The sequence below is a fragment of the Megalobrama amblycephala genome, linkage group LG12 (genome assembly GCF_018812025.1).
Source record: "Megalobrama amblycephala isolate DHTTF-2021 linkage group LG12, ASM1881202v1, whole genome shotgun sequence".
NCBI lineage: Eukaryota > Metazoa > Chordata > Actinopteri > Cypriniformes > Xenocyprididae > Megalobrama > Megalobrama amblycephala.
The window spans coordinates 17,986,460-18,011,071 of NC_063055.1; the positions used below are offsets into that span (position 1 = coordinate 17,986,460).

At 39.7% G+C, this 24,612-nt stretch overlaps 1 protein-coding gene across 2 annotated transcripts; it reads right to left on the bottom strand.

Moving 5' to 3' along the window:
- Positions 1-797: 797 nt before the first annotated feature.
- On the bottom strand, positions 798-17,824 carry LOC125280667 (class I histocompatibility antigen, F10 alpha chain-like). Of its 2 annotated transcripts, XM_048211375.1 has the most exons (7): positions 17,476-17,824; positions 6,715-6,972; positions 6,351-6,626; positions 5,873-6,163; positions 1,968-2,093; positions 1,793-1,837; positions 798-1,694 (listed from the first exon to the last, which is right to left on the bottom strand). In XM_048211375.1, exons 1-7 carry the CDS (start codon positions 17,522-17,524, stop codon positions 1,672-1,674), a joined length of 1,068 nt encoding a protein of 355 aa, XP_048067332.1. In that variant the 5' UTR covers positions 17,525-17,824; the 3' UTR covers positions 798-1,671. The 2 variants fall into 2 exon arrangements, with proteins under 2 accessions (XP_048067332.1, XP_048067331.1); XM_048211374.1 differs by lacking the exons at positions 798-1,694; positions 1,793-1,837; positions 1,968-2,093 and having other exon boundaries at positions 3,902-6,163.
- Positions 17,825-24,612: the final 6,788 nt, after the last annotated feature.

A 24,612-nucleotide genomic window follows, 5' to 3' on the forward strand; every position in this document is an offset into this window, starting at 1 on the left:
TCAGGTGTTTAAGACACAATCTTCCATGATGACACTGAAAGGAAAAACCTTCATAACATAACAGACACAAAGTAGATTATTCTAATGCAACATTTTATTCAACCATATAAATCTACAATGACTTAAAGAGTTAAAACAGTTCAAGAGACAACATATTCACTAAACTGACTATATCTGTTTATAGGATTTATCAAGCAGATAATTATATGAATGTATAATTTTGCTAATGTATAAAGTCTGAGTGATGTCTCTTTTCTGAATCTTTCTACACTGTCACAAGAAATTATAGAGTCAGCAGTCTGTATACGTTTACTGTATTGTAATGGTTCTCAACCAGAGGTCCAGGACCACCAGAGGGCCTCAGCAAAATACCAAAATGGGCTGCATGATCACTAAACACAATTTAATAAAAAGTTAAAAACTGAAAATAAGCAGCTTTGTCATTTCATCAGAACCAGAGGAAGGATCTTTGATATTGTCTTAGACAACAGGGCCTTGAGAACCACTGCAACAGAGAACATGCACATAGCCTTTCAGAAACAATTGTGTTACCTACCTAATGTTACATTCTCTAGGATTTTAATGGGGACCTATTATGCTCCTTTTCATGAGATGTAATGTAAGTCTCTGGTGTCCCCAGAATGTGTCTGTGAAGTTTCAGCTCAAAATAACCCACAGATCATTTATTATAGCTTTTTGTGTGTGTCCCTTTAAATGCAAATGAGCTGCTGCTCCCGGCCCCCTTTCTAAAAGAGGGCAGAGCTTTAACAGCTTGTGCTTTGGTTGCTCAACAACAACAAAGCTGGAGAATCTCACACAGCCAAAATGACAATTGTCAGTAATGGTGTTCAGCCTTACATTGTTCAAACCGGAGATGGACACTGATGGATAAATTTATAGTTGCTGTGGAGTTGAATCATCTCATCAACTAGCATGTTAATCTGTTGTGCAAACTGAGCGCTGAATTGACCCTTGTTTGTGAAGCAGTCCAGCATAAAATAACCACATGGTAACAACACTCTACTACAACAACTCTTCCTCTTCTCTAAAGAAGCCCAACATGGCCTCACTACTGTGTTGCGTGTTCTCGGGGGCAGGGTTTATGTAAAAAAAAAAAAAAAAAACTGTCACCGACCCTGGAAGAAGCTTGTGTCCTTCGCAGCCATTTATTGTAGTCCTTATCTGACTCCAATATAATAAATCTGACTCTATTGAAGTTGTTATTCTTTAACCTCTTAATCTTTAAAGGTAAAAGTCTTTCTTAGAAGTGATAGGAAAACATAAGATTTAACGTGAACATTTAGATAACGAAAGTTACCATCACTTTAGCTTTCAACATTATCAGTGATAAAAGGAAAGATTCTCAAATCCTTTAAAGCAGGCAGAGTTACTTATTAAGTTACATGTTTAAATATACAGATAGTAGAATGGAACAACATACTGTATAGAAAACTTAGTTGTAACAAATAATGCACTGCTGTTTTAATTTCTATGTTGCATATACTGTACTGTACACTATCTGTTATTGTAGTGTAAATACATTACATTCCTTTGTCGTTTTAATCAAATATCAATTGATGGCCATTATCATAACAAAACCTGATGGTATCTCTGAGCAAATGCTACAGCTTTTTAATTTTAAGTTTTAATTTAATATAGGCCTGTTTAGACTCATGTTTCATCTTGCGTGGAAGCTGAAATAAAGAAAAAAAATGGTTGTCATGTCCAATATTAACATTAAAATGTACATGTTGGTGAATTCATATTACTTCATTAAACATAGAGTACTTACATGGAGTAAGGGAGTAATCACTCTTTGACGTCTCAGAGCCTTGTCCTGAATAACAATGGCACAGTTAAACAAAGAACACTAGAAACATGAAACTGCATTGGGGTGAACTTTAAAAGAGTCTCTGAAGGAACTGATGTTTGGTTTATTTTCCTAATTGAGTTTACAAAACATTTACCAGCAGAACATCTCTTCTTCCTCCATATAATGAGTGCAGGTATGATGAGAACAGCCACACACATTAACACCAGCACACTGATAACTACAGGCAGACTAATGGATCCTGAGTTAGATTCATCCACATCTGAAATTAATTAAAATAATAATTTAAAATATTATCAACAACAGTGAGAAAAACAACTGGAAAAGAAAGTTAAATAAAGTTAGTAGTAAAACATTTTTGTTATTTATTGTAATATTCTAATAGTACTGTTGATTTTCCTAAGGCTTGATATATTAAATTTTATTGTATTGTTGTTACATACAGAAGGGGACGGAGACACAGGTAAAGTGCAAGTAGATGTTTATTGAACAACCAGAGAGTGCAGGTGAGTGAATGCAGGTATATTCCGTGACTGATGCTTATCTTGTATTCCCAGGGATCGTGGATGGCAGGCAGACGAGTAGCTGACGAGACACAGAGACATTCACAGGAGACACGGAGAACAATAGGAGTCCTGGGGAATGCTGGAGACAGGTAAGTATTCGCTGAAGGAGTCCTTGAGGTAAGCATAACAGGTTGGTTTGCATTAATGAGACCGGACAGAGTGTTCTGGAGTGTCTTTTGTAGTGCTGTTGATGATGTCTGTGATGAGTGTCAGGTGTGGCTTGTTAGTATTCTGGTGAGGGAGTGCGCTGTGATGGGGTGAGTGTAGAGCCTGGCGTGTCTGTGACAAGAGCCCATCTTGCTTGGCGGGGATTCAGTCTTTTAGCGTCCCATAAGTATTCCAGGTTCTTATGGTCTGTCAGTACCACAAAAGGATGTTGGGCTCCCTCGAGCCAATGCCTCCACTCCTCCAGAGCGAGCTTGATGCTCCCTGTTCCCGATGTCGTAATTTACCTCCGCCGGGATGAGTTGCGGAAGAAGAAGGCACATGGATGGAGTCTACTGGATTTTCCCTGCTGCTGAGACAGGACCGCTCCCACTCCTGTGGTAGGGGGGTCTACCTCAATGACGAAGTGGAGATCTGGGTCAGAATGAACCAGGAGGGGAGTGGAGGTGAACGCTTTCTTGAGGGTGTTGAAGGCTTGCGTGGCGGCTGGAGTCCAGGACAGAGACTTGGGCTTACTCCGTAGCAAATCCGTGAGTGGGGTGGTGATGACACTGTAACCTCGAATGAATCTTCTGTAGAAGTTAGCGAATCCCAGGAATCTTTGTAGTTCTTTAACAGAGGTGGGAATGGGCCAGTCCTTGATTGCTGTGACCTTCCTCTCGTCCATGTGGACGCCACTGCGATCGATGTTATAACCCAGGAACTGCACTGAGGGCTGATGGAATGTGCACTTCTCAGCCTTGAAAAACAGACAGAATGCCCTCAGGCGTTGGAGGACCTCCGCAACGTGGCAGCGATGTTTGGCCAGGGATGTAGACCAGAACTGACTTATGCCAGAACTCCCGGAGCACCTCGTACATGAAATCCTGAAATACGGAGGGGGCGTTGACGAGTCCACACGGCATCATGCAGTACTCATAGTGATCGGTAGGGTCACTTCCATTCATCCCCCTCATGTATTCAGGATGAGGTTATATGTGCTGCGGATGTCCAACTTGGTGAACACAGTGGCGCCGCGGAGATGTTCCAGCGCAGATGGGACCAGAGGAAGCGGGTATCTGAATTTGACGGTGATTTTATTTAAAGCTCTGTAGTCTATGCAGGGCCGCAAGCCTCCGTCCTTCTTCGCCACGAAGAAAAATCTGGACGCAGCAGGGGAAGTAGACGGGCGTATGTAGCCTTGAGACAGAGCTTCTTTGATATATTCCTCCATGGCCTTCTCCTCCGGGATGGAAAGTGAGTAGATTTTCCCTTTGGGCACTGGCTCACCGGGGATGAGGTCTATTGCGCAGTCCCATGGCCGATGAGGAGGCAGCATGGAGGCTTTCTTCAGACAGAAAACATCGCTGAAGTGGAAGTAACATGCAGGGATGTCCGTTGAGCGACTTTCGAGTGGACTTTCCACAGATGTAACACAGACTTGGATTCCTTTTTGAACGTGGGAGACTAGGAACTGGAAACTCGGAAATACAGTCATTGAAGCACTGGTTACCCCACTTCAGGATCTCTCCTGTCCTCCAGGAGATGATGGGGTTATGCTGCTCTAGCCAGGGGCACCCTAAAATCATGTCAACAATTGAATCCTCCAGAACCAGCAGGTGGATCTCTTCGTTATGAAGAATGCCGATCTGGTGTTGAAGTTGACCGACACTGTAACGCACTTGACGGAGGGGTCTTCCCGTTACCAACCAAACCCATTGGATCTGGTAGATCTTCGGCATGGCTGTTGTCTTGAGTTGAAGCTGGCGGCAGAGGGCTCCGGAGATGAAGTTTCCGGCTGACCCAGAGTCGAGGAGAGCATTACCTGGAAGACAGAAGTCGGCAGCAGTAAGGTTTACAACAATGGTGAGCGGTTTCATCTTATTCAACGTAGGCATGATAACACTCACCATGGGTTGCACGGGGCGAGTGGGGCATTCAGCAATGTAATGCCCAGCACGGCCACAGTAAAGGCAGAGGTTCTGGGTCAGCCTCCTCTGCCGCTCAGCAGAAGACAGATGAGAATTTTCTATTTGCATGGGTTCGTTGGCTGGTTCTGGGTGGCTGAAGGATTCTGGCTGGCGGAGGATGGATGGAGAAAACAGCTGGCCCTGGTGCTCTTCGAGACACAGCTGCATACGAGTGGCGAATCTGATGGATAGCTGGATGAATTTTTCGAGCCCGATGGTGTCCTCGTATGCAGCGAGATGCAACCACACATGGGGATCCAGGCCATGATGATAGGTCGTAATAAGGGCTTGTTCATTCAAACCACTTGCTGCAGCTAGGGTTCGAAACTGGAGAGCATAGTCAGTCACAGACATTGAACCTTGTTTAAGTTTGCATAATTTCTCACCGATAGACGAATCCCAGGCTGGCTTTCCAAAGACTTCTTTGAAGTGGGCTGTGAAACTTGACAGAGATTGAAAATAGGATTTTTCTGCGACCAGAGTGGTTTAGCCCAGCGAAGTGCTTTTCTGCCGAGTTGAGACATTATGAAAGCCACTTTGGAACTGTCGTTGGGATACTGGTGCGGTTGCATCTCCAGGACCAGTGAACACTGAAGCAGATATCCGTTGCAGTCCTCCGCTGAGCCAGAGAAGGGTGCCGGTTTGGCCATGGGACTGGCGACCACAGATGGCGAAGGAGATGCAGCGGGAAATGCGGAAGTGGGCGCTGGTGGTAGTGGCGTTGTTGTGGAGGTGCTGGTGAGCGTGCGGCGAAGTGCATCCACAAGGTCTTGAAACGGATCAGGAGTGCTCATCTTGGCTGTTCAGACGGTTTTGGTCCAGTCTTCTGTTACGTACAGAAGGGGGCGGAGACACAGGTAAAGTGCAAGTAGATGTTTATTGAACAACCGGAGAGTGCAGGTGAGTGAATGCAGGTATATTCTGTGACTGACGATGATCATGTTGCTGATGCTTATCTTGTATTCCCAGGGATCATGGATGGCAGGCAGACAAGGAGCTGACGAGACACAGAGACACTCACAGGAGACACAGAGAAAACTAGGAGTCGTGGGGAACGCTGGAGACAGGTAAGTATTTGCTGGAGGAGTCCTTGAGGTAAGCATAACAGGTTGGTATGCATTAACGAGATCGGACAGTGACTGAGTGTTCTGGAGTGTCTTTTGTAGTGCTGTTTATGGTGTCTGTGATGAGTGTCAGGTGTGGCTTGTTAGTATTCTGGTGAGGGAGTGTGCTGTGACTGGGTGAGTGTAGAGCCTGGCGTGTCTGTGACAATTGTATAGAACGGAAATAAAGTATCATCAATCTAATGTCTAATTTGTTGTTCAGTTTTGTTTGATAGATGTGTGTTAGTTTTTCTTTACCAAATGTAATGTCCAGTTTGTTGTCCAGATTGAGGTGCTTCATTGTACAGTTGTATTTGTGTCCTTCACGTAGTTCTTCTGCGCTGATCACCAAACTCTTCCTCATCTGGTAAGATCCGTCTCCGTTGGGCAGAATCTCTCCTCCTGTGGTCTGATCATCATCCACAGGCTGATCATCTCTGAACAGAGTCAGGTTAATGAGACGGGGGTAAAAACCAGTGGCCAGACAGCTGATCTGAAGCCCTTGAGAGTCTGGGAGTGTCTTCTTCATGAGTCTGACTCTTGGTTTCACTACAGAGAAGGACGAGAAGACTTACTGTTGTTAAACTGTTGCATCAGTTATTTATTTATGGTTCTCATGTTTCATAAAACAATCAGAGGCACATGTATTTTCTGTCAGCACAGCTGTTTGGGTCATATTTGTTGATTATGTTTCTTTTTATCTTTATACTGAAGTTAATCAGGTTGATTCTCTCACCTTTTCTCATCACATTGTTCTTTTCCATATTCAGGTACCTTCGCAGAAATTTAATGCAAATGGGATGATAAACATTTTCATTTAAAAATTTCATATGAAGCTGTTTCACTTGGTCCCACGGAATCCATGGCTTTTTCACCTGGATAACATTTTTTTCCAGGTCATATGTGAACTCCTGCATATTTTGACTATCAAAAGCTTCCCAGAAATAAAGTGGACCTGGTTTATCACCATTCAACAGTTCACATCCAGTAAGTCTCTGATAAACATGTACACCTTCAAATGAAGGAAAAAAATAATGTTTTTTTAGTGCTCACTGATGATTCTTACTGTCTAATAGTGATATGCTGGCTATAGTTCTCACCATCTGTGTGATTTAGGTGTTCCTTAACATAAACATCACGTGTTTTCAAGCCATTATACATGTCTTGAAATACAACACCAGCATCACTTTGCTCTTCATCAAAGTATTTTGAATCACTGTTAGTGCGATAGACAACTTTCCATGTGATTGAGTCATAATACATTATTTGCAGATCATCCAACATCACCACAGCACTGAACTCAGGAAATGGTGTCTGTCCAGCTATATATGTTGCCAAAACCATCAGTGAGTGAGAACCTGTGGATACACAAGGACGAGAAAATAGTTCAGTGTCAAATTAGGCCATAACATATGACTATACATTCCAGGCTTATCTTCCTCTGGCATTATAACTGAATATACATATGATAAATATCACATATTTCATCCACATTAAAGGGGTGGTTCATTGCGATTTCACTTTTTTAACTTTAGTTAGTGTGTAATGTTGCTGCTTGAGCATAAACAGTATCTGCAAAGTTACAGCGCTGAAAGTTCAATGCAAATAGAGATATTGTCTTTTAAAGTTATGGTAGTTTATTGCCTACAGAAACGACCAGTTTGGACTACAACAAGCTTCTTCCTGGGTTGGTGACATTATAAACCCTGTTAAACACGCCCCCGGGAACACGCAACAAAGTGGGCGAGGCCATGTCGCGTGGCATAATGGAAGCGGAAGAGTTGTGTTTACCGGACACGAGCGGTGCGACGCAATTCATCAAAAGATAATAGAAACCATTATAATAATCAGTGATATTGTCTGGATGCGGCGCGGAAGACAGATTCCAGAATCTACACAGAATCGAGTTCAATGCTGATTTGCACAAAGGCTATTACTGAAAGATGAAGCAGTTCCCACTTTTAAAGCAGAAGCGGTTGTTTATCGCCCCCAAACTGTAAGTACGTTTTATTGTTTGTATGTCTTTTAAATGTATAGTTATGTTGCTATTTTCTTTGCATCAAGGACGTAAACAAAGATCAACTCGTTTTTGCTTTGCTAGCCAGGTAAATTTAACAAACACCAACAAACTTCTATGTTCATAGACAAACAGTTGTTCATGCTATAAATTAAAGGGGACCTATTATGCAAAATTTACTTTTGCATGATGTTTGGACATAAATGTGTGTGTTGGCAGTGTGTGTACACAACCACCCTATAGTGATAAAAATCCACCCACTCCTTTTTTTAATCCCCATAAATCATAAGCAGTGTCTCAAAACAAGCCGTTTCCAGATCCCTGGCAGTGTGACGTCACAAAAGCCACAGGGCACGCCCACAGTGTTGACTGACACTTAAGTTTGAACATAGAACCGCCATTGCTGCACTGACAAGAATGTCTCCAAAGCGTTTTGTGTTTGGTGTTCTGTAGCTGGATGGATTAATCCACATAGCTCTCTACATTTACTACCTAAATCTGAGCTGCTGAAAACGAGGTGGATTAATTTGGTTTTTCAGGAGAATGGTCCCTCAGTTCTGCCGAAATTCGTTTATGTCTGCGCGAATCAATTCACACCGGACTGCTTTATGAACGAATATCAATACATAGAGACAATACAAAACGAAGACTGCTAAAATTGTGCTACTCAAGGATATACAAGTAAAAACTGTTCGTGATCCAGTTTACAGTCTCCAGATTGACACTGGATATGGCAGTGATGAAGGTAAGAGCACTTTATTACAGTTCATCTGAGTTTATTTACGGGTATAAAGTTTATTAAGCACCACCTGAAAAGGCATAATGTCTTTATATATTAGTTTACTGTTAGTTGTAACGAGTGTTTCTGTGTTCTTCGCTATGTATGTTGGTGATGATAATACAAGGGGAAGAGAGATAGTTTATGGATAATATTTTAATGCACACTTGCAGTGTTTTATTAAAGGTGCCCTAGATTCAAAATTTGAATTTACCTTGGCATAGTTGAATAACAAGAGTTCAGTACATGGAAAAGACATACACTGAGTTTCAAACTCCATTGCTTTCTCTTTCTTATGTAAATCTCATTTGTTTAAAAGACTCCTGGAAAACACGCGGATCTCAACATAACACTGACTGTTACGTAACAGTCGGGATCATTAATATGTACACCCCCAATATTTGCATATGCCAGCTGTAAGGACTTAGCCTATTTATTAGCTCAATTTAATTGTTACAGGGAATAAGAATTGAATCAACTGTAAATGATTCAGAATTAATATTTAACACTTCATCAATTATTCGTCCAGCGAAAATTGAGGTTAGAGTATTTTACCAATTCTGGATAAAATATTATTCTGCGGCCAACAGTAACAATATTTTATTATGATTATTGTTATTATTGTAATTATTATATTATAAGCAAGAGGTAACTTGATCTTTGAGTTTAAGACAGTAATTTGATACACAGCACAAGAAACTCGTATATGTGAAAATCAAAACAAGATTTATTGACTACTTCTAATGATTACAGGAAACTAAGGCTAAACACACACACACACACACACATACATACATGCACACACATTCGCGGAGTTGATGAGTTATGAAAAGTCCCAAGTTCAGTGCTAACTTAACTCATAACCTGAGGAAATCACAAAAGCAGAGCTTTGGCTTGATTCTTTAGGTTTAAAGGAGTTTCACCAGTTTCCAGCAAGAGAGAGAGAAGTTTGCTTGTACCTGCGTTTGCTGTGACAGCTGAGGTAATCGGGTTGTTCCGTGACTCGTGTACAGCGGAATCCCGTTCTGGATTGGCTGTCTTTCAGGTGACGTCTTCTCGGGAAAGCCCTGTGGGTTGCGCGGAAGCTTTGAAGGATGCTGCTGGCTGAGCGTCTGGCTTGAGCGGCTCTCTTCTTGGGAGACTTTGGTCAGATATTTCATGAAGTGTTTTGGAGTCTGGATGTGACGGCTGTCGAATGATCAGCGGCGCAGCTCGTGGTGTTAGATGGAAAATCAGCCCCGGTCAATCAGTTATCAATGACCCATGCGACTTTTCCGCCGTGGTCAAAGTAGCGGTGTTTCGGCTACCGGCTTCTGACCGATTTCGAGCAATTTCTGACCGACTTCTGGCTTCCAGCTTCTGACTTCTGACATTAGCTTGTTCGGACAGCATAGTTTTAAGGGAGCGATCTTCCAATGAGACGTTGCTACGGAGATTAGACACACCTCGTCTATTGTCTATTGATCACATCGCGTGATATCTGCAGAACATTCTCCTGTTTTATTAACAACTTTATAAAGTTTCTTAATATTTTCCTGATACTGAATTTCAATGTTTCATTCACACAGAATTACAGAGAATTATAAATTCTGCATTTAGAACTCAAACATGACACACTTCTTACACACATATTACTAGACTGACCTAATTAAAACAATGATTACAATAATGCATTTGAAGAAAACCCACATATTGAATACATTGAATAGACATGTTAGTAATTACATCATGGCATGTATTATTCTGTATATAGTTAATACTTTAAGTAATCGACAATTGTCCCTTTTGAGATTCAAGATTGAGTCCTTAAGCATAGTTTAAACTTTGACCGGAGTCACGAGTGACCGGGTCACGGTGGACGGTCAACACAAGAGAGGTATTGATAGGACAGATTCGTCTTTAAATCCGTTGATGGGTATTTTCCTGTTCCGTCCGATAATACAAGAGGGTTTTGTGAGAGAATCAATAGATTTAATGTGATCAGATCCACGTGATGGGTTCTGATTAGTTTATTGCTGATGAGCTAAGAAGTCCTTTAGACAGAGTCCTTTGTTAAAAGAAGTCACGTCATCACTCCGGTTAAGGCTAGGCGTTTCCTGTCAGGAAATGGATCTTTTGGACCAAAATGAAGCTTTGTTCAATCATGTTGTTCATTGATAAAGTCATTGGTAGGTTCTGTCGAGCAATGCCCTACACAGCCCATGTTCGACGCATTAGACAAGGAAAGGCAGAATTAACATCCGGATCTGTGCACAGACAAGGCAAGCAAGCAAGAACAACACCGAAAATGGCAGATGGAGCAATAATAACTGACATGATCCATGATAGCATGATATTTTTAGTGATATTTGTAAATTGTCTTTCTAAATGTTTCGTTAGCATGTTGCTAATGTACTGTTGAATGAGGTTAAAGTTACCATCGTTTCTTACTGAATTCATGGAGACAAGAGCCGTCGCTATTTTCATTTCTAATTTAGCACTGCCACAGGTTTATGCCTGTGTCTGTCCGAAGTAGTAGGCCACTTCAGGCCTCCTTCAGACCATGGTAGCATATGTTGTTGTGCCCCCTTTCTGTTAGGGCTAGTGTGTTTAGGTACATTGCCTGTTGGAATGTGTAGACTTTAGATCAGGTTGAGTTAAGCTAGTTAACCGACAATTGTTTGTTGGGTTTTAGAGCTGGTTCCCTTTGAGCTTGGTCACCTGTAGAACCACTAGCTGGCTCCACATGTTTTTTGGAGTCGCAGGCCCCGTTTGGACCTCCTTCAATTAACATGTTTGTACAGTTCTATGTTGATTTTGCTATCACTGTCACTGGATTTTTTAGCTCTAGTTGAGATAAATAGTTACCTCACTAAGTAAGTCTGGTTCTATTATGGCTCCTAGAACTCTTACTTGCCACTAGCTGACACCACGTGTCTATGAGCTGTAGACCCTCTGGGTCTCCTTTTAGAGCATGTTGGTGTATGTCTTTGTACTCCTCTTGCTTAGAGAGTAAAAGGTGTTTTACTGAGTACATTGCTGAGTGGCCATTGACTCAGGTTGAGTTGATCTAGTTAACCTCACTGTGGTTCGGCTTTCTTATGTTTACTCCCTTGAGCTTGAAACATTGCCATGAGCTGACGCTACGTGTCTGTCTGAAGTCGTAGGCCTGACTTTGGGCCTCCTACAGATCATGATGGCGTATGTTGTACTCCTCTTGCTTTAAAGAGTAAAAGGTGCTTTTACTGAGTACACTGCTTGTCGGATTGTGTTAGGTGGACTGTTATGTGGGCAGCCTACAGTCTTATCTGCTGGTTTAACTCAGTTTCATCCTGAATGAGTTACATGTTTGTGGGTTCTTGCTTTCAGCGAGCTAGCTGTTCGAGGTATGTGGCCTTAACAGGCCGCCCTTGAAGCTTTCCCTCCCCCACATCTGGGTGTTGAAACTTAAGCAGATTAAACATGTAGCTTCACTTGTTGGCCTTTAGCATGGCTGCTGTGTTACTTATATTTTCTACACTGTGTAGTACTGTTGTCATGTTGTAGGCCCCTTCTTGCGACTCCATGATTTTGTGCCTACAGTACGGTCTATCTGTTAGGTTGAGCTCTGTACTCCCCTTGTTAGGGTCATCCTGCATAGTGCTTAGCTCCCTAAGCTGGTCATTGGTTGAAGGCCTCTATGAGGCCTCCCGTATGAGATCCAGCCCCAGGCTGGTTAATGTGCTCCCCTGGTCAGGGTTTTGTGTGCACAGCCTCCTCAGTGCATATAATCAGGCGCTGAGTAGATCCTAGAATTGAGCAGAGTTCACTCCCCTCATTGTATGGTTTAGAGCACTTAGCTGAGTCCTGCTCTCCTGGATGCCCGTCTCTACGCTCAGGTCTGAGTTGCTTACTGCCTCTTTGCAGTCACTCTTACTGGATATCTTCTCTGAAGAATGCGTTGTTGAGGCTCTGTGTTCAGACAGGTTGCTGGCCAAGACTAGGTTGTTATCGGACCGGGTCGGCCTCCCTGGTGGCATTTGGGGTGTCCCCTTTTTAGTGACTGGCTGGGGTTCCTTCTGGCCCCCTGGCTATATTCCCTTAGAGGGACCCTCTTTCGGGTTCGGTCCCAGAAGCCTTGGAGCGGCTTTGGTAGGCCTTCTGCAGAAGGCCTCTTTGAGGCTTATAGCTTGGGCTGTTGGCCGTAGGGAATGCTGTCACTGTGACAGCCTTTGTGTGACCCGAGGGGGAGTTGCTCTGGCGTTTCATGTGAAATTGCTAATTGACGTTTGTCTAGCCATCTTCTTGGCATGCACACCCCTCAAGCATGGCGGTGTGGGTATATCGTTACCCATAATGTGGTAAAACGCAGTGTAGAGTTCCCTTTCGAAAGGGAACGTCTCTGGTTACGTATGTAACCATAGTTCCCTGAGAACAGGGAACGAGACACTGCGTTTCTTGCCATGCATCAGGGCTGCCTGCTGAACAGTCCCTTCAGACAATAAGATACTGACTGGTTCTTTAGGCACTCCTTATATACTTCCGGGTCACGCTATGATGACGTCATAGGTTGTCGCCGGCCAATAGGATTGGAGAGATTTGATACTTGGCTTTCAGACACCGGTTCACGAGTGACATTCCCCATAATGCGGTAAAACGCAGTGTCTCGTTCCCTGTTCTCAGGGAACTATGGTGACATACGTAACCCGAGATGTTTTTGTGATTATGAAAAGCTTTTCTGTGACATACTGTGAAATACTAAGTTTTGAAGTTAGAGGAACAGCAGCTCAGGTTTATAATAATGTGTCTGTTTGGTAAACAATTGTAAAAATACGTGTAAAATATCTTTGCATGTTTTTTAATATTAATTGTAAACTTGCACAATGGCTGCATACTGCTTTTTTAAAAATATCGTTAACAGTGTTGTAGTATCATGGTGTTATTATAAACTCAATCTTTTTCAGTTTCAGGCCTGGACTCTGACTCAAATTAACTGGTCTCTGCTTCAACATTGCCTACTGTTTATTATTGTTTCACCCTTTATCAGCATGGTTGAAAATGCTGCAACAACCATCCAAATCTTTTATCTCAATCTCTTGATTCATTCTGCCTCTTTTTTTTTCTCTGTTTTACTGTTCCACATCAAGTACATGATTCAGTACACGGTTCTTAACATATGAACCTTACTTCTCATATATTTTAAAGGGGTGGTTCAGTGGTTTTCTTCCAGGCTTGATTGTGTTTTTGGGGCACAGTTTAACATGTCTTAATGCTTTTTTTTTTTTTTTGAAAACACTGTATTTTTCATATATTTTACATTTATTATACACCTCTGTTTTCAATGTCATATGAACAGCTAGTTTGACTTCCAGGGTCTATGAAGCCGCTCCCTACAAAATACACAATGTGCTCAGATTGGTTAGCTGGCCCAGTGTATCGTGATTCACTTAAGCGTCTGGAAACGCCATGCCCCTTACCATTAGTTGCTTCAGTGGAAATTTAAATAATGCCGCCTATATTGCTGTATCAAATTGAGCCTGAATCAGACCCAGACAAAGAGGGTCAAGCAGAACCTCTGCAATCACGCCTTTTAAAGAATGTTTATGAATGGTATTTCATGTTGTATTTGTGTCAAAGTGTTTAGATATGCTGTCACTGCTGTTTGTTAGCTTTCAATATACAGTTTTATCCTGATTAAAGCTTTACTGTAGCCGAATACATGACTGAGTAGTAGCATTTTTGTAAAGGTAGCATTTAAAGGGGACCTATTATGCCCCATTTTACAAGATGTAAAATAAGTCTCTGATGTCCCCAGAGTGCGTATGTGAAGTTTTAGCTCGAAATACCCCATAATTTTTTATAGCATGTTAAAATTGCCACTTTTAGTGGTTGAGCAAAAACGAGCCATTTTAGTGTGGTCCCTTTAAATGCAAATGAGCTGCTGTGCTCGGCCTAAGAGGGCGGAGCTTCACGAGCTGATTCTCCAGTGACAGGATTCAGTCAGGACACACTATAATGACAGAAACTGCGAAATATATGCTGCATGGAGATAGAACAGGTATAGTTTACTTTAATTTATGGTTATAACTTATATTGTCTTCTTGTTTTTATCCACTATATTAGTACAAGCCTGTTGTACCATCCGAATGATGGCCAAAACTATACAGATGAGTTTTATGACGTTTATTGTACTTCACACAAAAGACAAAGCGTCCGTTTTCACTCTAGAAAATCTCTGTAAGCGCTTAATGGTGCCCAAGAATGCTTTTTCACAAGATGTAATATAAGTCTAAGGTGTCCCCTGAATGTGTCTGTGAAGTTTCAGCTTAAAATACCCCATAGATTTTTTTAAATTATTTTTTTTAACTGCCTATTTTGGGGCATCATTAACCCTCTGGAGTCTGAGGCTGATTTGGGGCCTGGAGAAGTTTTGACATGCCCTGACATTTGTGCTTTTTTTAGTTGTTCATAAACATATTAACTATGCACTGATTTTTTCAGCGCGCCGCCCCTTTAATTCGTGTGCTCCCTGCCACACGAGCTCTCGATTATATTACAGCACATTTACAAAGTTCACACAGCTAATATAACCCTCAAATGGATCTTTACAAGATGTTCGTCATGCATGCTGTATGCATGCTTCGAATTATGTGAGTAAAGTATTTATTTTGATGTTTAAATTTGATTCTCTATGAGTTTGAGGCTGTGCTCCATGGCTAACGGCTAATGCTACACTGTTGGAGAGATTTATAAAGAATGAAGTTGTGTTCATGAATTATACAGACTGCAAGTGTTTAAGTGAGTAAAACTCATGAACATCTACCAACAACACTTGTGAAACCACAAGCTAGTGTGCTAGAAGGAGGCTCAGATTACCCAAGCCTTCAACTCCACAGACACAATAAGCTGTTGTGGCAGTGATCAACTCTAAAGGGAGCTAAAAAGAACCAAACTGAAAGTGAGGTTCCCTACCACTCAACCTGAGCTATGCAATCCATCAGGTCATATACTCAGTAGAACACCAATAACCCTAAACCAAGGTGAGTACAAATAGTCACCATGCTCTAACAGAGGCTAAAAACAAGCCTACCACTCATAAGAACAGGTGCTAACCTATGGCAGCAAGGAGTTAAGCTCACACATGTGTAGGGCAAAGCTAGAACTCAAAGCAAACACAATGCTTTGCTATTCATACATACCATCCTGAAAAGAATGGATGCTCTTACCAAACAGACTAACACATCTGTAATGAACCCTAGAGAACGGGAGCTAGACCAAGCTAACACCATAACCTCAAGCTTGAATGCTAATTCAAGGGGCTCAGGGGAAACACAAATTCAGTATGATTGAAGTTCTAGAAAAGTGGGGCCTAAGCAACATAGCATACACTTATCTAAACAAAGATAAGGGCCAACCACCTGAGACAACGGCACCAGGGAGTCCAGGGAGCCTGCTACCTTAGCTGCTATCTAACCATGCACCTACACCAAAAAAGGGGAATGGGCATATGGCCTGACAACTCAAACAAGAGGAGGCCAGAACTAGGAACTATACAACCTGACAAGGGATAGTAGCAATAAAGGCTGAATGCTTTATTAAATCACCTAAACCCTAGTTCTAGCCTAGGCCGGCTAAGCTGTGGGCCTGTAGGGCCGCACAAAGCATAGATCTGCCTGGGGCTTAAACTAAACTTCTGAACTCAACCAGAGAAGAGGAAAATGAAGTAAAACAAAGCTCAACAAGCAAACAATGTCCGGCGGCCCAGGAGGCAGACACAGACATAGATCTATCTGAAGTAAAGAGTGCTAACTCAAACATACTCTAGCTAAAACTCAGAGGAGAAGCTACTCTACCAAAAGTGGCTGAAAGGCGGCCATTTTGTGGCCAACACAGTACAAATAAATCACAACCTAATAGAACTTCAGTGCCCAAAAAAACCCTATCTTTTTCCATCTACATGCTCAGGAAAAACTATACAGGAAAAACAAGGCTGACATATTTTAAAACATAAATATAGACCCAGCTTACCTTCCTGCAGCTCAAAGACTGAAGACTCCTCATTTTCCACATGGAAGGATGGAATCTAGGGTGCTTTTAGGTCTAAAAGAGCCTCTTCACTATCAAGCCAGAAGGCGCGCCCACAGAAATGTAATCACCATGGGCCCAGCCGTCAGCCTGACTGTAAGAAGCGTCTGAGCATGTTACATGAATAAAAAAATATATAGGAGGCGGAAGAAGAAGAGGAGAGGGCAGGTGTAAATCGCCCTTGCAGAGAGGGGACCGATCACCAGCACTGTTGGTGTTTGTGATCGATCACCTCTCTCAATCTCGCCTTTATGATATACGGTTTCCTTACCAGATTCGATGAAATCACGATCAGACAAAAACAGTCCAGAAAAAAGAAAAGATACTGACTGGTTCTCTAGGCGCTGCTTATATACTTCCGGGTCACGCTATGATGACGATCACGAGTGACGTTCCCCATAATGCGGTAAAACGCAGTGTAGAGTTCCCTTTCGAAAGGGAACTGTCAAACATTCAAAGACAAAATATAAAAAAATTGCAACATTTAAGGGATAGGTCACCCAAACATGTAGGCCTAAATTCTGTTTACATCCAAACTTGTAAAAGAAGACATTTTGTAAAACATCTGAGTTGTTGTTTTAAAACTATAAATAATAAATTACAATGAAATACCTATAAATTATAAATTGCCTTCCTACTGTAAACAACTGTTAAGTAACATCAAACACTCAAAATCATTTGTTACCATCGACAAGGTTTTTTTTGGGGGGGGGGGGTTTTCAATAAAATAAAAAGTAGTATCCACCTTCACCTTATCACTTAGAGCGGGTGCGGCCATTTGTAAATCCGCTTCTACTTATTTTTAGCTGTACAAAACAGCTCGTTCTGCTGTTCGATATTGCAAACTGGTATTTCTTACCATATAGGTATTGTTGTAATTATAGACACACTGCTTTTAGCACAAATAGTTTTACCATTTAATGCACTGTTGTTCTTCTTGAAGGCTAATGAATCTCACACATTCACATAAAATACTTCCGCCTTGCAAAATACGATGAATAGGAAAGCATCAAATTAACTTACCTGCATTGACAACTGTCAAGCATGACAACAGATACGCAAGCTTGAGCATTCTCTAAATGAATGAATCCAGGTGATGTCTATAAAAAAAAATAAAAATTAAGCACATGCACACGCGTATCCCTACATAACACGATCACAAGTCGATGCAAAATCAGTCTTCTGTGGGGTGTGTTTTTTCTAGCTTATCTTCCCTTTCTTATCTTTCTTATCAATCAGTAACTTTTTGCTTTTACTTTCCTATTTATTCTGATGACATTGAATATATTCTTGAATACATATTGTGTATTGTATACAAAGTTGTATGTCATTGATGTCATCTCCTACTGTTCACAAGCATAATAAAATAAAATAAAAATCACTCACTTTCTACTGGAGATTAAGGACTATGTGCAAATTATACACCATCAGAGTTTCAATTTTATTTCATTTTCACAATTATTAACAACTTTAAAGCTGAACACATAAATTCAGTAATTATAATCTATAAACATAATATTCTGGAATGTGCCATTCTGAGCTTTTACTTTTGATGTCTTAGGTTTAGGAAAACAGAGTGACTCATAATAGATTATCAAACTCAAATGGATCCATACACTACACTACCTATTTCTTAAATTTCTCTAATTAAAAAGAAATAGGAAAGTAGACTTTACTTTTCTTACTTTCCTTTTGTCATTTACAAGATTTTACTTCACCTGAATAACTGTTCTGTGTATTGTTTTTTTGTCTTGTGGTAAAGTGCCGAATTTTTGTAGGCTAAGATCTTCAGTCTAATTTTATATTTCTTCCTCGACTCCAGAACCTAGTAGCTGAAGTATTGCGTTGGAGTATGCAGGTGCTACACATTGGATCACAATATGAACATGTACTCTGAATTTTATTCTTAATATTTATTATGGAGCTACTATTGACAACCCAAATCTTCTAATGATTCAGTAATGAAGATGAACTTAAAGATTATAGACCACTTCTCACAACATAATAGTAATTAATTGATTATTTAGGATTTTCTCATTTCAATCAAAACTCACCAAAACACACCACTGATTTTTTTTATTGTTATTTTCAAAGCAATAGCCTTCTCTCAGATTTATTGAAATCACCGCCTGTTAAATAAAACATTAAAAATTAAAATAATTAAATTAAAAATAAATCAATTAATAAATAAATCAATTTGATATTTAAAAAATAGCCTTGATATTTCACTCGCAGTCTGCATAGCCTGCTTCCCAACCTGCAGCTGAACCACAAATGATGTATATATTTTTCCACCATCAAATATTAGTGATTTGTATTTCACAAATTTATAAGTAAATTAATTATATAAAACTTTACTGTCAGTACACAATAGTTACACAAATGAATTCAATCAATGCATTTATTTCCATTCAAAGGGACAGAAACCAAATTAATAACATTAGGCTTAAACGATTCCTTTATCAACTATATTTGCAGAGAGACTGAAATTTTGTTTGGATAAAATTATTGATGGCTGCCAGTCTGGTTTTATGTGTGGCAGATACATTGGAAATAATATTAGTTTAGTTTTGGACCTAATTGATTATAATTTCTTAATTCAGGATGAAATTTATATATTATTCATTGATTATTATAAAGCCTTTGACTCAGTGGACCATGCATTCTTGATGGATACTCTTGGCTTTTTTGGCTTTGGTAATAATTTTATCAGAGAAATTTGTACAATGTATAGTGATTGTAATACTTCTATTAAGTTGCCTTTTGGATCAACTCCCAGATTTAATATTTCTAAAGGTGTAAAACAAGGAGACCCTGCAGCTCCTCTCTTATTTTTATTAGTTATACAAGTGTTGTGTCTTCATGTTAAAAAGAACCCATTTCAGGGTATTTGTTTATTTGACAAAGAAATAAAATGTTCACAACTTGCAGATGACAGAGAAGTTACAGAGAAATAGATGCAGCACTTAGGTGTTTAGATATGTTTTTGTCAGTCTCTGGCTTAATTATAAATATTAATAAATGTGAATTGTTCCCTTTGAAAGACATACCTGATGGTGTGGTGGAATTGTGTGGTATACCACTTAAAAAACAAATCTCTTGTCTGGGGATCAAAATATGTAAAAATCAAAAGGAAAGATTTTATTTAAATTTTCTTCCATTAATTGATAAAGTACAAAATAAATTTAATGCTTGGTTAATTAGAGATTTATCTTTGACTGGTAGATATTGCTATCAAAGGCTGAAGGGTTGTCAAGATTAACTTATACAGGTTAATAAGAAAATGTATAATTTTATTTGGAAGAACAGGCCACATTACTTAAATAGAGGTATATTAGGCAATTTATTTCATCAAGGTGGTTTAAATGCTATTGACTTTGAAGTTTCTAATACTATCTTTAAAATTAAATGGATTCAGAATTGTATTAAAGCTAACAACAAGTTGTGGTTTTATTTCCCAAATTTGCCAATATTAAATTTTCCTCAGATGTAACTATGATATTAATAAAATCCACATTAAGCTGTCTAACTTATCCTAGTTGCTGGTGTACAGACACAATTTCTCTCCCCACAGATGTTTGATATGGAATAATAAAATATTAAATATAAGAATAAAACACTTTTTTTAAATACTGGTTTAGAAACAACATTTTATTGGTGACACAGTTGTTTTGCTTTGATGGTCACTTAATTTCCTTAGACAGATTTGTCATTCACTTAGGATACCCCCAGCTAAAAGCTTTTGGAATTCACACTTCCGGGACATTAAGTGGGATTCTGTAATGATGGGTCGACAGAATGGGGATCCATTTGCAGCTTTTATTAACAGATGTTCACAAACAAGCAGGACTTGAGCAGAAGCATAAACAGGGACAGGCAATAGTCTAGGCAGGCGGCAGGCAAACAGGGTCAGATAACAGGCAATGGGTGAGACAGGCGGCTACACAATCAGAGTCCAGGAAACAGGCAGAGTTCGGGGCAGGCGGCAAGGTTCAACAGAGATCAACAGTCCAGTCGGCAACAGTAAACAGAAAAACACTCAGTAATGATCACCTCAGCAAATCAAGACTTCACAGTGCATGGATGCGTGTGTGTGTTATATAGTGTGAGAGTGATTCAGTGCAGGTGTGTGTGTAATCAGTCCCAGGAATGAGGGCCCATGGGAAACGTAGTCCGAATCAGTAAAGTTCAATATTCCGGTGATGGCTCCCTCCAGCGGTTTCGGAGGACGGGCCGAAGGAGCCCCATTCGTGACAGATACTGTCATCAATAAGATTCATGAGGTTTCATTTAAAATGATCCATTGTATTTACCCAGTTAATCAGGTTATAAAAAGATTTAAGAAAGATATAGATTTGAAATCTGTTTTGTAATTGGAATGAAGAGACTATTTATCATCTCTTTTTTGAGTGTATTTGCACTAAATTGTTCTGGTGTGATTTTGAAGTCTGTTTTAAGGAGATCTCTGGAACTGACATTAATCTGGAGGCCAAAAATATATATATATATATTTTTTTTTTTTTACGATAAGCCTTTAGAAAAGAAAATTTGTTTTGTTCTTAATTTGTTTATTATTTTAGGGAAATATCACATTCATAAATATCCATGAGCAAAAATACACCTAGTTTTATACAATTTAAATTTCAGCTTTGTCATTATCTTAAATCATTGGAGGGTTTAAGGAACACCAAAGCAAAAAAAGACTATAGACTGTTGCAAGGCCTTGAAATCCCATCCTTTTTAAGGATCTTTATATTTATGTTGTAATTAGAGATATGGATTTGATTTCAATACCCCTGTGTATATAGTTATTTAACCTTGTATTATTTGTCTTTAGTTTTTTAGTTCTTTAGTTTCTTTCTTTTTTGTACTATTGTTATTTTTGTAATGTAAATGTTTTTACTGGTTTTATTGTTGTTGTTGTTGTTGTTGTTATTATTTTGTATTATTGTTATTTTTATGAATAAAGCATTTTTAAAAATCCTTATACTATGTCTCCCTCTAGTGGGAAACGTTAGAGCAGGGGTTATAACAAAAATACAATTATGTATCTGATGCTCAGGAGGAAAACAGCAAATTTTAAACCAGGGGTTCTCAACTGATTAGGGTTGGAGCTAAGCTCTGCAGGAAAGTGGACCTTGAAGACCAGAGCTGACAAACCCTGGATTAGAACTTGCTCCTCTTCTCCTAAGCATAGGATATGCATCTATTATAATTGCCCCTCTTTTTGGTCAGAAGTTACCACGTTAGTATTTCTTTGTTGTAAAAATAAAGAAATAAAGAAACTATAATTTTTACTGTTAATACTTTCTGTAACCTCTTATTTTCCTAAATAGATAAACTATATACATGAAATATAAGTAGAATAACTTTTCATCATTTAATGTTGAAGAAAATGTTGAATGACTTAGGCCTAAAGAAAGTCACAATGAAGAAAGAAAAAATGTCCATGGGCTCTTAGGGCTAGGCTATATTTGTTAAAGTAAAAAAGAATGTCTTTAATGTTCAAAACATGTTTAATTTGTTGTACTTCACTTCAACATATATATATATATATATACAAACCCGATTCCCAAAAAAGTTGGGACACTGTACAAATTGTGAATAAAAACAGAATGCAATGATGTGGAAGTTTCAAATTTCAATATTTTATTCAGAATACAACATAGATGACATATCAAATGGTTAAACTGAGAAAATGTATCATTTTAAGGGAAAATAAGTTGATTTTAAATTTCATGGCATCAGCACATCTCAAAAAAGTTGGGACAAAGCCATGTTTACCACTGTGTGGCATCCCCTCTTCTTTTTATAACAGTCTGCAAACGTCTGGGGACTGAGGAGACAAGCTGCTTAAGTTTAGGAATAGGAATGTTGTCCCATTCTTGTCTAATACAGGCTTCTAGTTGCTCAACTGTCTTAGGTCTTCTTTGTCGCATCTTCCTCTTTATGATGCGCCAAATGCTTTCTATGGGTGAAAGATCTGGACTGCAGGCTGGCCATTTCAGTACCCGGATCCTTCTTCTACGTAGCCATGATGTTGTAATTGATGCAGTATGCGGTCTGGCATTGTCATGTTGGAAAATGCAAGGTCTTCCCTGAAAGAACGATGTCTGGATGGGAGCATATGTTGTTCTAGAACTTGGATATACCTTTCAGCATTGATGGTGCCTTTCCAGATGTGTAAGCTGCCCATGCCACATGCACTCATGCAACCCCATACCATCAGAGATGCAGGCTTCTGAACTGAGCGCTGATAACAACTTGGGTTGTCCTTGTCCTCTTTAGTCCGGATGACATAACATCCCAGTTTTCCAAAAAGAACTTCAAATTTTGATTCATCTGACCACAGAACAGTTTTCCACTTTGCCACAGTCCACTTTAAATGAACCTTGGCCCAGAGAAAACAGCTGCACTTCTGGATCATGTTTAGATATGGCTTCATTTTTGACCTATAGAGTTTTAGCCGGCAACGGCGAATGGCACGGTGGATTCTGTTCGCCGACAATGTTTTCTGGAAGTATTCCTGAGCCCATGTTGTGATTTCCATTACAGTAGCATTCCTGTATGTGATGCAGTGCCGTCTAAGGGCCCGAAGATCACGGCATCCAGTATGGTTTTCCGGCCTTGACCCTTACGCACAGAGATTGTTCCAGATTCTCTGAATCTTTGGATGATATTATGCACTATAGATGATGATAACTTCAAACTCTTTGCAATTTTTCTCTGAGAAACTTCTTTCTGATATTGCTCTACTATTTTTTGCCGCAGCATTGGGGGAATTGGTGATCCTCTGCCCATCTTGACTTCTGAGAGATACTGCCACTCTGAAGGCCAATTCACACCGCACCGACAAACGCCAACAAACACCAACAAACGGCATCGAACAAGTTGGCCGTTGGATTTAGAATTCTATGAGATAAAACTGTCATGTTCACACCGTCCCAACAAACACCGACCAACGAGTGACGTCTGACTGGGAAAATTCCACAACTACATATGTAACCATGTTAATATTGTCAGGCAAGTTTATTATATTAATAATATATTTTCATTGTATTAAAGTATTGAGGCAAAACAAAAATACTAACCTGAAATCCGAAGCGCTGTAGCCATCGATCTGATCGCAACCTGCGCTGCGGTTGGTATAAAACTTTTATCGGTATACAACGACCCTTTTTATTAACGAGACCCATAAGCATATACAACCATGTAGCTAAACAAGCCAAAACGAATTATTAAAAAACGAAACTGAAGGTAAACCTGCGTTGCTCTCATGGTGGTTATAACGTTACCTCTCTCTTTCGGTGAAGTGGAGCAGCTGCTCTTGCTGAATGACACGGATTGCACTATAGACTATTGTGGCTACCTTTTGTATATATTTATTTTTTTTAACTGTATTTTAATTTTTATAATGAACAAGCTGCGATGTCGCATTTACACTGCTTTGTTGTGTGTGCTTGAGGCTCGGGCGCGATCATACAGTCTTTGCATGGGACTTGCCTCATCGTGATGGCAACGGTTCGTAGCCAGGTCAGATTTAGGTCAGAGTTTGTTGCCGTTTGTTGGAAAACTGTTCACACCGCGCAGACATTCCACGACACAACAAACACCGATTAAACATGTTCAGTCGGGTGAAAACCGACTCCGACCAACGCCAACAAACTCCAACAGACGCCCACAGGGGTATCACACTGATCCAACAAACTCCAACAGACGAGTTTGTTGGCGTTTGTTGGCTGTTGTCGGTGCGGTGTGAATTGGACTTGAGAGGCTCTTTTTATACCCAATCATGTTGCCAATTGACCAAATAAGTTGCAGCTGTTCCTTATATGTACATTTAACTTTTCCGGCCTCTTATTGCTACCTGTCCCAACTTTTTTGGAATGTGTAGCTCTCATGAAATCCAAAATGAGGCAATATTTGACATGACATTTCAAAATGTCTCACTTTCAACATTTCATATGTTATAAAATATAAGTTTATGAGATTTGTAAATTATTGCATTCCTTTTTTATTCACAATTTGTACAGTGTCCCAACTTTTTTGGAATCAGGTTTGTATGTATGTATATATATATATATATATATATATATATATATATATATATATATATATATATATATATATATATTTTTTTTTTTTTTTTTGTCCCACTGT